Source organism: Anas acuta, chromosome 26 (assembly GCF_963932015.1).
Source record: "Anas acuta chromosome 26, bAnaAcu1.1, whole genome shotgun sequence".
Taxonomy (NCBI): Eukaryota; Metazoa; Chordata; class Aves; order Anseriformes; family Anatidae; genus Anas; species Anas acuta.
Window position 1 is genome coordinate 5,851,473 of NC_089004.1, and position 14,517 is coordinate 5,865,989.

The 14,517-nt window shown below is 64.3% G+C and overlaps 1 protein-coding gene across 2 annotated transcripts; it reads left to right on the forward strand.

Moving 5' to 3' along the window:
* The first annotated feature begins 4,088 nt into the window (after positions 1-4,088).
* Positions 4,089-12,051, forward strand: RNF126 (ring finger protein 126). 2 transcript variants are annotated; one of them, XM_068661342.1, is made up of 9 exons: positions 4,089-4,248; positions 6,761-6,819; positions 8,534-8,597; positions 9,192-9,433; positions 9,728-9,796; positions 9,874-9,943; positions 10,170-10,263; positions 10,900-11,015; positions 11,227-12,051. In XM_068661342.1, the coding sequence occupies exons 1-9, from the start codon at positions 4,174-4,176 to the stop codon at positions 11,374-11,376; spliced, it is 939 nt and encodes a 312-aa protein (XP_068517443.1). In that variant the 5' UTR covers positions 4,089-4,173; the 3' UTR covers positions 11,377-12,051. The 2 variants fall into 2 exon arrangements, with proteins under 2 accessions (XP_068517443.1, XP_068517445.1); XM_068661344.1 differs by having other exon boundaries at positions 9,225-9,433.
* Positions 12,052-14,517: the final 2,466 nt, after the last annotated feature.

Genomic DNA, 14,517 nt, shown 5'->3' on the forward strand with positions numbered 1-14,517 from the left:
TCTGTGCACACGCAGATTTATGGCTGCCTTAATTAGTTCCTTACAAAACGATCTCGTTGCCCACATGGCTGGCTGAGCCCCGCAGGGGGGCCGGGGCAGGAGGTGCGGGGGGCAGGAGGCCGGGGTGGCGCAGGGCAGCGCGGCCAAGCTTCGGTGGCCCCGGTGGCCCCGGTGCTAAGCCCAGGGCACCTGCCGGGGGCCGGCCGGCACGGGCGGCTGTGGCCAGGGGAGGGCAGAGCAGGGAGCCCAGCCCCACGCTGCTCCCCTGGGCACGGGGGGGGGCTTCCACCTCCTGCTGCACGCAGGGGACGAGCAGAGCGGGCAGGGAAGCAGCGCGTCCACGCGTGCACAACCCCCTGGAGGCATTTGCACAAAAACAAGTGACTGCACAAACCCACCGCGTTCACACGGACGTGTGTGCGACCATGCACAAAGCCACGGCCACCCCGCGGGGGTGGGGGGGGGATGCTCCAGGCACCCACGGGACGGCCGAGCGGCACCTCCGAGCCCGGCACCTCCCAGGGAGGCCCTGGCCGAGCCCCCCCTGCCCGTCCCCGCTCCGTCCCTGGCCCCACCACGGGCTGCGTGGCCGTGGGGCTGCGGCCCCCCGGGGCTCTGCCCACACCTCGCGGGTTCCTTCCCCTCCTCGCCTCGCCCCGTGCCGGCCCCAGGTCTGTGCGCACGCAGGGTGCCGCACGGTGACACACTTTTCTGAGTAACTTTCACAGGCACGCCGTGTAAACAAGCCGTGAGTCAGCGGCCGGCCGCCCGTGCGGTTTCCCCAGCGTATAAACGCTTCCTCTGCCGCAGGGGAAGGCAGGGAGCAAACCCAGCCCCGAGGGGAGAGCCGGCGGCTCCGCAAAGCGTGAGGGAGCCGTGTGGGGCTGAGCCGGGTCCAGCGGGGCCGAACGCCAGCACGAATCCTCCCGGTCGGCGAAGCGGCTCCGTGGAGGGGCTGGGAAGGCTCTGCCCAACGCCGCTCCAGCAGCAATGTGTGGGCAAGGGGGGGCTCGCACCCACGCCACTGTGGCCACTCGAAGCCACCCGAGGGAGTGGGGTGACCCGTGGTGTCCCGTGGGCATGGCTGGGCTGATGCCGACCCCGGCCCCTGCAGCGGTGCGAGGAGGGGGAGCGGGGCTGGGGCACCCGGGGACCCAGGGGCTTGGGCAGTGAGGGGCAGAGGCGCTGCGGGGCCCGTCCCCCCCACAGAGCCCCGTCCGCCCCGCAGCTCCCTTCAGCCGAGCAGCCTGATTGCTTACATAGCCCAGGCTTGCAGTAAGTAGAAAAACATGTTTTTCACATTAAAATTTCCCTTGAAAAACAATGGTTTAAATTAAGCGTAGGAAAAGAAAAGCGAAGAATCCAAAAAGAAAGAGAAGAAAAAAAAAAAAAAGAAGAAAAAGAAAAAGGGAAATTTTTGGTGGAGCCCAAAAGCAGTCCCCTGAGACCCAGAACTTTCCCCCGGGCTCACAGAGCTCCCAGAGGCAGGTGGGCTCCTGCTCCACACCACAGCCCAAGGCCCCCGGGGGCTGCTGGAGGCCGGGCTGGAGGCTGGAGGCTGCGTGGGGAGCCGGCAGGGAGCCAGCACCCCCAGCACCCCCGGCCCCCGCCACGGCCCCCCCCGGGCCCGGCCGAGCCGTGGTGGTGCTGAGCACCGGGCTCAGCCCCTCCGCGGGCGCTGCCAGACGCTGGCGGGGCGGAAGGCTGGGGAGGGCGAGGTGGGGGATGCAAATCGTCTGATCTGTCTGTGAGTGAATTCAAAGCGAGGCCGATTCAAATCCGCCGTGACACGACTGGTTCGGGGCTGGCAGACGATGCCTGCAGTGCTTGTAACAAATCTCGCCGCTTTCCTTTGAGTGGCCTCCAATTTATTAATTAAAATAGGCAATTATATATAATCTGGGCGGAGGGGAGCAGGGAGACCAGCCGCACCAGTTATTCTCCCTCAGCAGGCGGGGCGCGGGGAAGGCACCGGGGAGCGAGCGCTGCCCAGGACCCGGGGCAGGGCGCAGGATGGGGCCCGTGCCCGGAGCTGCCCCCGGTCCCCGGCCCGACACGCCTGGGCGAGGAGAGCCAGGCAGCGGGGAGTTCGTTCCAGCAACCGCTTGATTCAAGAAGACAGGGCCCAGAGGCCAGGGCGGTTCAGCAAATGACCTGCCCACGTCACCGGGGAGGTGGTAGCAGAGATGGAACCGAGCCCGAAGTCACCCGGGATCTGCTGGGAGCGCTCGCTCTGCCTGCCCTGCCTTGGGAGGCAGGGGTGTGGGGGCTGCAGAGGGAGCCCAGACCCCCCTCCAAGCGTCCTCGTCCCCCCCCCCCGTGCTCTGCGATGGGAACACCACGGGCAGGAGACCCCCGGCTGCTGCAGAGCACCGGGAGCGCGGTGCGGGCGGAGAGGGAGTGCCCCGGGGAACACGTCTGTGCAGCGCGGTGTCTGCGCGCAACATCTGCATGGCTGGGGCTTATCCAAGCACTGCAGAGCTCGTGTCAGCAAATCCCGCGGGCAGAAGGATTTAGCCAGAGTTTGTTGCTCTCTGTGGGGCACGCTCACGCGGGACAGCCCCGGCGCTGGGGCTCCTCTGCCCACCGACCACCCCGGTGCGATGGGCGCTGGACCCCGGTGCCCCCGGCACGGTGCCACGTTGAGCCCGGCCGTGCGTGCAGCGGGTCCTGCCCGGAGCACACGGACACCCGCACCCACACCCGCACCCGCACGCACAGGCCTGTGCCGAGCCGGAGCTGAAGCCCATGGCCACCCCCCGGCAGCGCCTGGCACGGTGGCACCGCCGGCATTAAGTAACGTCTCGGGCGGTGAGCTCATCGCCAACACCCACGGCCGGGCGCTGCGATGGCAGCGGGTGGCCCCGGCCCTGCCTAACCCCGCCGGGCTCCCGGGAGCAGCACCGCTGTCTTTGCCCTTCCCGTGATGCCCAGGCTGCAGCTCCCGCCAGGCCCCGTGCTGACCCCGCTCACAGGGGGGGCCCCCAGCCCCGTGCCGTGCGCCCCCGCTCCCCAACACCCAGGGGTCTCACTGCGGGGTCGATGCACGCACAGGCTCCCGGGAATCCAAATCCCTGGGCTGGGGTCACAGAGGGGCACGCGACCCCCTGCCCCCTCCGCATAGCCCCATGTGCCCCCCACCCCCCCCCCACCCCCTCGGACCATGGCCCCACGATGTTTTTCGCTGCCCTCGGCCTCCCCCCGTCCCCGGGGAGGCGGCTGCTCAGCGTGCCCGGTGCCGGGGCCGTGCGTGGCGCTGACTCGCCGTGAATTGGGGCGGTGTCACCCCCCCCCCCGGCAGGGCTGTGGGGTGGGGGCCGCTGCCGCCTCCTGCAGCGCCGTGGGAAAATCTCCGCGGGGTGACTCAAATCCCGACCGGAGCCGGGCGCCCCCGGGGGCAGTGAGGGGGGGGCACGGCCGGCTCCAAAACCTCAGCCCCGGGGTGCGCCCCCCCCGGACCCCCCTCCCTGGGCGCACGTTGGGCTCCCGGGGCCGGGGCTGCTCTCGGGGGGGGGGCTCGGCGCGGCCCCGGGGCAGGGGCTGGGGTCGGGGGGGGGGTGCAAGGAGCGGGGGGCACGGCCCCGGCAGGGGTGGGCGCCTCCCCTCCAGTGATGGGGGGGGGGCGGCCACGGGACGTGCCTGCAGAGCCCCCGCACACCCCCCCCGCCCCCTGTCCCCCCCCCCCGCCGCCGCTCCCGCCCCGCCGCCGCGCCCCCCCCCGGCGGCAGCGCAGCCCCGGCCGGGCCCGGTGCCGCCGGGAGCCCCCCCCCGGTGCCCGCCCCGGCCCCGGGAGCCCCCTGCCGGCTGCAGCGTGCACGCGCGGGGGGCGGGGCGGGGGGGGCCCGATTGTGGCTGGGGGGGGACCGGAGCCCCCCCGCCCCCTCCGGGGGGTTTTTGGGGGAGCGGGGCCGGGCAGGGCCGGGGGGGGGAAATGAACGGGGACGGGAACGGGAGGGGACCGGGGACGGGGACCGGGGACGGGGACAAGGACGGGGATGGGGAACGGGCACGGGCACGGGAACGCGCCCCCGGCCCCGCCCCCAGCCCCGCCCCCAGCCCCTCCCCTCCCCCCGCGTTCCGCCCCCGCCCCTTTTTGTCCCCTCCCGGCCGCCGTCCCCTCGGCCGCGCGTCGCCGGGCGGGGCGGGGCGGGGCGGCGCGGGGGGGGTGGGAAGATGGCGGAGGCGTCCCCGCAGCCCGGCCGCTTCTTCTGCCACTGCTGCGCCGCAGAGATCGCCCCGCGCCTGCCCGTGAGCGCGGCCGGGACCGGGAGCGGGCGGGGGGGCCGGGAAGGGACCGGGAGGGCGCCGGGGCGGGGGCTGGGGGCGGCCGGGCCCGGCTCCCCCCGGCGGTTGCGCGGCCCCGGTGCGGGCCGGGCCGGGCCCTGGGCGCTGCGGCCCCCGCGGGGGTTCCGGGGGGGATCTCGGGGGGGTCTCGGGGGGGTTTCGGGGTCCCGCTGCCGGGGGGATCCCGCCCGGGCCCCGCCGCCGCTGCCCCGGCCCCGCGCACTCGTCGCGAGGCCTCGGAGGCCGCCCCGCGGCCCGGCCCCGCTCCCTGCGCCGCGCTGGGGCCGCTGCGGGGCCGGGCTGGGGGCTGAGGGTCGGGAGCCGGGGGGGCTCCGCTGGGGCACGGGACCCGCCCGGTTCAGGCCCCCCCCGGCGGAGCGGGGCCGGGCCCCGGGTGCGCTCGGTTTCACTTCCCGGCGGCCGAGCGGGAGCTGGGGGCGGCTGAGGCGCAGCGGCCGCGCCGTGTGGCCCCCCCCGCCAGGGACCGTGCTGATCCCGGCGGCTGGAGCTGGGGGGAAAGGGGGAAAAGCCCGGGCTGCGCTCAGGGGGCGGGGGGCGGGGGGGTGACCCCTGCCCGCTCCCGAACGTGCCCAGCGCGGTAACGTCCCGGTGAGAAGGGAAGGGGACGGGGCCGTGCCCGAGGCCGGGGGAACCGCTCCCCGTTCCCGTGAGCTGCCCGGGGGCTGTGCCCTGCCGGCAGCTTAGGGGAGGCTCGGGATGGGGCAGGGGCGGTGTTGAGGCCGAGCGCTGTGTGAATCCCACCCCCCTGCTGGGTTCACAACCGCCAGCCTGGAGGGCTCGGCCCCAAAGGGGGAGTCGCAGCCCCTGCGGGTCCCTCTGGAGGCCTTGCAGCTGCTCGCTGCCCACCGGGCCCTTATCTCCCGGGCAGCCGGGAGCAGCTCCGAGGGCACCGCTGGTGCTGCCGCTCTCTGCGTGCCCTTATCGGCTCCTCCCGCGGTGCCTGGGGCTTATCGGGCCGTGGGGCTCGCTGCTCGCCCTCCCCTCTCTGGGAATCCACCGACTCGGCTCAGGGTGAACCTAAAGGGGTGAAGGGGGCTGGGGTTACCCTCAGCAGGTCCTGGCCTCCTCCACGCCCAGGCTGGCCCTGTCACCCGGGGGTCCCGGCCCTGTCACCCGGGGGTCCCGGCCCTCACACAGGGCCCCCTGCCCGCGACAGCTGCCCCGGAGGTGTGGTGAGGCCGGGCGTAGCGCAGGACCCGGGGCTTCCTCCGGTGACTCAGCGGAGCCGAGGCGTTGCTGCTGCCGCCCCGACGTGCTGACGGCCTCGTGCTGCCAGCTGGGGTTTCCTCCCCTGCTCTGGGCTTCTCGCTGCTGACCCCGGCATCGGGGGGGACGCGTGGGGAGCTCCCGAGGACACAGGCTGGTTGTTCCCACACCCGCTCTGCTCAGTGTTAAGGCACAAGGGCGGCGCTGGCGTTCTGTGAGGAGCGTGGGAGCAGGAGGCTGGGGCTTTGTGCCTGGCTGAATGCCCCTCCTGTGGCTGCTGGGAGCCCCCGAGGCCGTCAGCTGCAGCGTTCCTGCAGTCCTTCCCCAGCCATGATGTCCTGGTAATTAGCCCACAACGATGCCGATGCTGTGGTAATTAGCCCACAGCACTGCTCCCTCCTTGGCCTCTCCTGAGGGCAGTTTGGCCCCCTGGAGACGTGGGGCTGCCCCCCGAGCCCGCAGCTGTCTGCAGCCCGGTGCTGAGTTCCCCTCCTGGGAGTGCCGGAGGTTTTGCTTTCACTTCAGCCAGCACCACATGGGACGTCCCCTGGTGCCTTGTGTGTGCTGCGGGTCCGTCAGGATCACCCAAACCTTTTTTAATCCCGACTCCCAGGCAGGGTCAGGCTTAGCAATCTGCCTCGTGAGCCTGGGGGAGGCAAACATCGGCGGCTGGGGGGGCGTTTTGGCTCTGCCAGCCCTGCGTGCTGAGCTGTGTTGGTGACAGACCTGCTAATGGGTTTTGTACAATAACTGCTCTGTCTGTGCTGGCTGGGCGTTTCCCCCTTAAAATAAAGGGAAATGGGGTTTGAGGCTGGCTGCAGTAGTACACAGCCAGACGGTGAGGGGAATGCTGCTGTCTGCGCCGAGTTGCTCTGAATTATCTTCACTGGGGCAGAGTTCCCTTTCTAGCAGGTACAGTGTGGGGAATCGATCTCCCTTTACGCTGCCGTGAGGCTGATGGAAGAGGTTTCCCGAGCTCAGGGCTGGCTGCCTGCTTGCAGCAGGAGCGGATCCCCTGCCCACGTGGCCGTGGCGTTGCAGCGTGGCTCGTCTCGCTGGCTCTGATGGCAGGGAGCGTGCTGCTGAAGGTGTCGCAGCTCTCAGGGAGCTGCCTGGCTCCCCGGGGGCTGGCACAGGGGCTTTGCCCGTGGCGTGGGGCCGGGGCCGTGGGCTGCAGGGCTCTGCTCTTCCAGGGCTCCTCGTGGCTCTTTGCCCACTCGCTTTTCTCACTCTGTTTCTTCTCCCGCAGGACTACATCTGCCCACGGTGTGAATCTGGGTTCATTGAAGAGCTTCCTGAAGAGCCAAGGTAACGTGCTGCTCCCACAGGCTTTTGCAGGGGTGATCCCAACCTGTTTTGTGCTTTTCCTCTTCCTAGGTAAAAGGCAATGCCACTTACTACATTTTATTTTTTTCCTCTGGCCAGTTTGTGGCCTGTCACCACGGGAGTGCAGCGCATAATAGGCAGATCAGCCGGTGCTAGGTGTCAGTGCTGGCAGAGGCTGGGGGTGAACGTGGTGATTTAAAACAACAAGAAAAGGCGTTAGAGAGGCTTTCCTCGTGGCATGCGTGAAAAGGAGGCCCGGGGGCGACCTCGTTGCTTTCTGCAGCTTCCTGAGCAGGGGAGGTGCCGGTCTCTGCTCCCCGGCCACTGCTGAGCAGCAGGAAGGGCACCGAGCTGCACAGGGGAGGGTCGGACTGGCCGTTAGGGAACATTTCTGTACTGGGAGGGTGGGCTGGCACTGGAACAGGTTTCCTGGAGAGGTGCTTGGTGGCCCCGTGCCTGTCGGCGTTCCAGAGGCGTTTGGACAACGCCCTCGTGTGCGTTAGCGTTCAGTTAGCCCTGACTTGGGGATCTCTGAGGGTCCCTCCCAGCTGAACTGCTCTGCTCGGACCGTCCCGGAGGAGATTTCAACCACCTGCAGAAGGGAGAGAGCACATGGAACTCAGCTTAAAGCACCGATGGCACCGTGTTTTGGCTAAGCCTTTGGACTCTGCACCAAGGCAGCTGAGATCTGCGTCCACGTGTCTCGCTGCTGACTCTGCAGTGGGGCTGCTCCCCGGCACTGTCAGAGTGGGCGAGGGTGGGAGAGATGTCCTCGTGCCTCAGATGCTTGCGGGACCTCAGCTGGGAGCAGCACGGGTTGGCACGCGCTCGGTGTGAGGGTTCCCTGCCTGGGGCGTGTGTCAGACACATCTCACTGCCTCCCGACTGCTCTTAGAGCTGGGCAGCGCTGCTGTGCACCGGCGGAGGTCTCTGCTGACAAGGTGACCTTTTGTTTGCCTGTGCCAACCCGAGAGCTGGAAAATCAGTCCTGGCAGACCCTACCTGTGCTGCTCGTTTGCCGTGACCTTGGGGAGAGGCTCTTAATCTCCAAACCTTGGGTTTTGTTACCTACAATGCCAAAATGGAGACCTGGACACTGCGCAGCAAATACTCCTGCAGCTCTCCAGAAGCAGAAGCCTGATGGCATTGGGAGACTTCCTCCTGGCCCGTCCCGTTCGGTCACTTGCTGCTGCAGCAGAGAAGTTCCTTGGATTGGAGATGAGGCTTAAGCATGTTTGGGTCATGGTGCTGAGGGTTGTGCCCTAAGTCTTCCCTTCCTGGTGCCCCAGAGGGGTAGCTGACGTGTTTGAGGTGGGTTGTGCAGGGAATCTTTGCTTGGCATCGTGCTCCGGTTGCTTCTGTGGCTTCACGGAATTGGAACCTGAAAGTGTTGGGAGAGACAGATGAGGGCACGAGGAACTGAGGGCTGCATGGGGGCAAAATGCGAATGGATAGGGACAACTAGAAAACGAGCTGCTGAGGCAGGCTGCTGCCTGTCTGGGCTGGAGCTGCTCCTGCCACGGGGCAGAAGGGCAGGGAACGGCCCTCGGAGGTCCCTTCCAGCTCTGGCTTTCTGTGCCCCGAGCAGCTGTGCCTGTGCTCAGCACGTCAAACTCATGTCCCTTGATCCCCTCTGCTGGGAAGATCTCTGCACAGCTCCCTTCTGCTGCTTACCAGCACTCTTCGTTCTTCTCAGAAACACCGACAATGAGACCAGCTCCTCTACATCAACCAGCGACCAGAGCAGGCATCCTTTTGAGGTGAGTCCTTCCTGTCCCTTCCGAAGCCCTCTTGCTGCTGAATTGAAGCACGTCTCCGTTAGTGTATTGTTTCAATGTTCCTGGATTATGATCAAATCTGGGAGAGGAGGCGTTAAAGGCATCCCTGTGCTGCTGGAATGGCTGCACGTGGTGTTTTGCTGTGTTTTTAATAGGACCGTCCCTTGTAGCTTATCCTCGTTGTGAGGGGGCTGAGCTGGGAGCTGTCTGGGGGTGTTGCTGTGCAGTGGCCTCGGCTCAAAAGGCAGCAGCCACACACAGCAGCTACTGAGGAAGCAGGGGGGGCTGTCTTTATTTCTTAGGGTCATGTGGAGCTGTCTAGGGGTGGGTGCCCCAGCCCGTGTCGGGGTTGGAATTAGATGATTTAGGGTCCCTTCCAACCCAAACCACTCGGTGTAGTTTCAGGCTGTGTCTGTGCCTCACTAAGCGATTTCTGAGTGTGCACCTGGATCAGCCGAGGCTCGTGAGCTGATCTGGAGAGATCAGGCTTTGTTGGGAGGCTGAGGAGATGGCAGCAGTGCAAACCGAGCTGTTCCTGTTCCCGTTACAATCTGCTCCTGAATTCTCTCCCCCCAGAACGTGGATCAGCACTTATTCACCTTGCCGCAGGGCTACGGCCAGTTCGCCTTCGGGATTTTCGATGACGGCTTTGAGATTCCGTTCGGGTCCAACGTGCAGCCAGAAGACAACCGGGACTCTGAGAACCGGAGGGAGCGAGAGCACCAGTCCCGGCATCGATACGGCGCGAGGCAGCCCCGCGCTCGCCTCGCTGCACGGCGTGCCGCTGGCAGGCACGAGGGCGTCCCCACACTGGAAGGGTGAGCGAGGGGGCTGGGGAGGGGGCTCTGCTCCTCGCTGCTGGGCCGGCTGCCAGGTGGGCTGCGTTCTCTCCTCCTCCGTTTGAGGAACGGTCTCTTGAAGACCGCTCTGGGCACAGCCGTGCGCTGTGACCACCTCCCTTTGTAAGATGCAGTTCCTGCAGGGTATTCCATTCTTCCTTCTATTCCCTCTGACGATGCAGCAGCATCCAGCTGCTCTTGCCGTGTCAGATTTCCAGGCTGGGAGCTGGCAGACGTGAATTCTTTTTTAATCCTGGTTTTCTTGTCTTTCAGGATCATTCAGCAGCTGGTCAATGGCATCATTGCACCAACAACAATACCAAACCTAGGACTTGGTCCCTGGTGAGTTAAAGATGGACTCTTCTTTCTGACGCTGTTCCTATTCCCCCCTGAATTTAACTCTGTTCTTATTCTTAAAGGGGAGTCTTGCATTCAAATCCAATGGACTACGCCTGGGGTGCTAATGGCTTGGATGCAATTATCACACAGGTAAAAGTAGCATTGTCACGGGGTCTGCAGTGCTCTTGGGTGGTGCTGCAGAATTGTCAGCACCCGCTGCGAAGCAGGGGAGCAACCACTGGAGGTGCAGGCGTGGGAAACAAGGCCCACGGTGCGGGGGGTGCTGGGCTCAAGTGCCTCCGCTTGGTAAACGAGCAGATTCTGTGTGCTGCTGAGCTCACATCTTTCTGCCCTGTATGGCCTATTGTTTTTTCAGTTACTAAATCAGTTTGAAAACACTGGACCGCCGCCAGCAGACAAAGAAAAGATCCAGGCCCTCCCCACCATACAGATCACACAGGAGCACGTAGGTGTGTATGTCTCCTCCAGGGAATTGCTCACCAAGAGGTCTGTGAAAATTCTGTTCAACGCTTTCGTGTGATTTTAATTTTGTCTGCCAGTGCCTTCAAGGTCTAAAATGTTTCAAAGAGGGGCGGAAGCTGACATTGCTCTGCTCTACTCACACAAAGTGAAGAGCAGCATAGACTGGGATGGATTTGCCCTGGGGAGGGAAACTGCTCTGAAAAGTTGAGTGCAGATAGAGATGAGCAAGCACGTGCGCACTGCTGGGCCGGGCTGCAGCTCTGTGCTGGTGTGTGCTGCCAGCTCTGCCAGGCGTGCTGGGTGAGAGCTTATTTATCAGGCAGGCAGGCACGAATCGAGCACCACGTGCTTTGGTACGAGTGTGTGCACGTGTACATACTCTGCTTGTTAAATACGGCTTGTACGTAGTAAGCTGAAGAGGGGAACAGAGCAGTGGAAGCTGGAGTGATGCTGGTAGGACCTGCAAAGCAACAAGTTCCCCTCCCGGGATGAAGCAGCAGTGGGGGCAGAAGCACAAGAGCTAAATGGGTGGGAAGGGAGAAGGTGATGGGATCCTGAGGGGGAGCTTCAGTTGTTGTTCCCTCCTTTATTGCTTAGCTGTGTTCTGCTTCCCCTTGATGCAGATTCTGGGTTAGAGTGTCCCGTGTGTAAAGAAGACTATACAGTTGGGGAAAACGTCCGACAGTTACCTTGCAATCACCTCTTCCACAACAGCTGTATAGTCCCTTGGCTGGAACAGGTTGGTGCCTTCTGCGTGCATCTCGTGGGTTTTGCAGCAGTTGGGGGTTTTCTGGTGGTACTGCTCTGTGAACATTTCCACACCTCTGTGATGAGGCCTAAGCAGCCTTTCACCAGAGGAAGGGGTGTCACCCTAGCCCTTTCCTTGAGTGCCGCTCCTGTAGCGTGTTTCTAACCATATTTCCCATATTTTTTTTGTCTGCTCTCCAAAGCATGACACGTGTCCTGTGTGCCGGAAAAGCTTAAGTGGACAAAACACTGCCACGAACCCTCCAGGACTCACAGGAATGAACTTCTCCTCCTCCTCTTCCTCCTCTTCCTCCAGCTCACCAAGTAACGAAAACTCATCGAACAACTCATGAATCTTAATCCATACCTCTGTCCCTGGGGCCCTGTCCATTGTCCTTCCTCCCTCCCCAGCCTACGTAAGCAACAAAAGGGGCTTCCAGAGCAGAGCAAGGGGAGGGTAGCGAGGGGGAAGCAGCACCCCCAGAATTCCCTTTTGAGTTCTGAAGACGCGGAGACTCTGGGTCCTTCAGAGATGAGAAGCCTCGAGTTCTGTGCTGGGGGGGAAGATCTCTGTCTGGTAATAAAATGCATCCATTTGCTGTGTGGACTTAAAGCCGTTGCAGTGAAAGGCTGCTGTGCCCCACAGGTGGAAACCCAAGGTGCTGAGCTAGCGGTTGCAATTCTGAATGGAAAGGTTGTTTGTCAGATTCTGAATTTGAGATTTCTTTCTTTCTTTCTTTTGCTCCTCCTCCTCCCCTTGGATACTCTCTCTTCTGCTTTGGAGATTGAAGTCTTTAAAATGAAAGCGTAACGACACTGCCTCCCTCCCAGGATCTCCAGCTGGGGAGGGCAATAGTTGTCACTGAAAAAATGAACTCTTGAAACAGACCCCATTATCCTTCCCTTTCCCCGGCTCGAGTCCCATTTATTTTTCTTTATAACCTTGCCCTTCTGATACTCAACACTGAAAGGGTTTTTATAATTTTAAATTATTACTGCTGTTTAAATAAATGGACGTTTCAGCTCAACGAGACCTTATGCATGATTTGAGGAAAACTACAGGGTAAGCTCTCTGGAGACTGCTGTGCTGAGCCCTCCCCTCTCACCCAGGGGCAGCCTGGGCTTGTCCCAGCCCTCCCGGCGTGCTGGGGGCTCCGGGCACCAGGCTCCAATGTGGCCAGCACCCCTCCGGGCACTGCCAGGCCCTGGGTCAGGGGGCAGCTGGCCGCAGGATTGCAGCTGAAAGCATCCTTGCCTGGTGTTTTGTATTTTTTACATCTTCTCCCTGTTGCAGTCCTTCTCTCGGCTCGATGGACTTTTCCACTGTGTTGACACCAGGACTGGGTGCCCGTCAGAGCGAGGACCAGACAAATCTCATTGTGATCAAATAGTAGATAGGAAAACCAAGATTTTGGAGGAAAATGTATTTCAAAGTTACTTAAAATACAGCTGATTAAAAAAGGAGAGAGACAAATACCCGGGTGTTTCACAGTTTCTGTGACAGAGCTGGAGGCTGGAGAATGAGAAGAACGTGAGTGGCGTGGGCAGCGACCTCCCTGCTGCAACCCCTGCTCCCCTGGGCTGGGGGGCGGGGGAAAGGGGACAAAAACCTGGCTCCCCCCGGAGCTCTCCCCAAGGGGCTCTGGTTTCCTTCCTGCTCTGGAACCGCAGCTTTGCGCTGCCAGCTCCGAGGAACCCGGATCGTGGGCAGGGCTGGCTCCTCGCTGCACGGTGCTGGCAGGAGGAGCGAGCAGGCAGCACGTGGCCGATGCCTCCGCTCCCTGCAGCAGGCGTGGGGCTCCCTGTCCCTGCTGTTTGTGAGAGCGTTGTGTGCTTGGTGTGGCAGGAGGCTTGGCAGCGCTGTGCTCCTGTTTTTCCCACCCCTTCCCTGGCCCTGCACCCTCCCGCTGTGCCCAGCTCTTGCTGGGATGAGCTCTGCAAGACCTGGGCTTGGTTTTGCCGAGGGCTGCCCTGCCCTGCCCTGCCCTGCGTGGTGCCTCCTGCCCCTGGTGCCCTGCAGCTCCCCGCTGGCACAGTGACCCGGTGGCCTCGCTGTCCTGGGGCTGGGCCGCGGCTCTTGCAGTGTTTGTGTCTCCGGTGACTCAGGAGCAGGAGCTCGGATGTGGCCGCGGTGCAGCAGGAAGAGGGATGAGGAATGAAGGAGGAGCCGAGCACCCCGCGGGCACCGGCGGGCGCTGCCCTGCTGCTGGCAGGGGGCTGGGATGGGGCTGGGGGGGATCCCGCAGGAGGCAGCCAAGCTCCGCGGGGCCTCCGTTACCTGCCCTTGCCCGGGGCAGGAGGGTTGAGCATCCCTGGCCCCGAGGTTCCCTGCATCTTCCCCAGCCTTTGGCTGCGTGGGTGGCGCCCTGTGAGCAGGCTGAGGGTGTCCGGGGAAGGTGCTGACCCTGGAAGCGCTCCCCACCCTGCTGCGAGCTTCCCAAGCAGGGCCATGACCTCCCCACAGCAAGGGGAAGGCGTTCGGCACTTCTTGAACCATTTCACAATAAACGGCAGCTTTGCTGGGGAAAACATCCCACCTTCAATCACCCGGAGCGATTTGTCGAGCGACCGTCCCGGAAGGGTTTGGTGTCGGCTTCCCCAGCTCACCCGGGGCTGCTCAGCAGGTGCTGCCTCCAGGGCCAGGGTTTATTTCAGGACTGGGACGTTGGGGGCCAGAGCTTGAGCCAGGAGCTTCTGCCCCTGGGATCCTGGGCTCGGGGTGGCGATGGCAGGAGGGTCCCGGGGCCGGGGGGATGCTCCTGCAGCCCCCTGGGAGCTCCACGTGTGGTTTGTACCCGTGTTAAAAGGCTCGGGGTGGGTTTTGGGTGGGTGCAGCACTCCTGGGGGCTGCTGGCCCGGGGCCGGTGCCCCCCGCGGTCCCGACAGGGCTACCGCAGGGGCCGTCCCCTCCTGCCACCGACTCCGGGAGCTGGTTCGGTGAGAAATGGAACGAGTTTGGTGGTTTTCGCTCGGCCGTCGCTCACCGCTGCCACGTTGACGTGACGAAGTGACCATGCTGCGCAGCGGGGCTATTTCTGGCCCTGCTCCCCTCGGGGCAGGTGCCTGTGCTCGGCGCCACCTCCCCGGCGCCTGGCTCCATCCCTGCCCTCCGGGAGGCCGCGGAGCAGCGCCGGGGCCGGGCGGCAGCGGGGGGCTGCCGGGCACGGGTGCAGCCGCGCGGCTCCTGCAGGAGGTCACGCTCCCACCGGTGCCTTCGCCCAGCGCGAGGCCGGGATGTGCGGCTCCCCCCTTCCTAGGCTGCTTTTTCCAGCTCTGTCCTTTGTGTCGCTGGAACAACAATCGCTCTTTTTTTCCGATGGGTGAGGTTTTGGGCTGGGTGCGCCTCCGCCCGCACGCTCAAGGCAGGGCGTGGGTGGGCGAGGAGTGGGGAGGCCGCTGGTGGCCGCGGCTCCTGCCCCAGGGCAGCTGCTCGGGGCTGCAGCCGCTCAGAAAGGGCCCGCGGCCACCCCCACGGAGCCACCCCCAGCACCAAA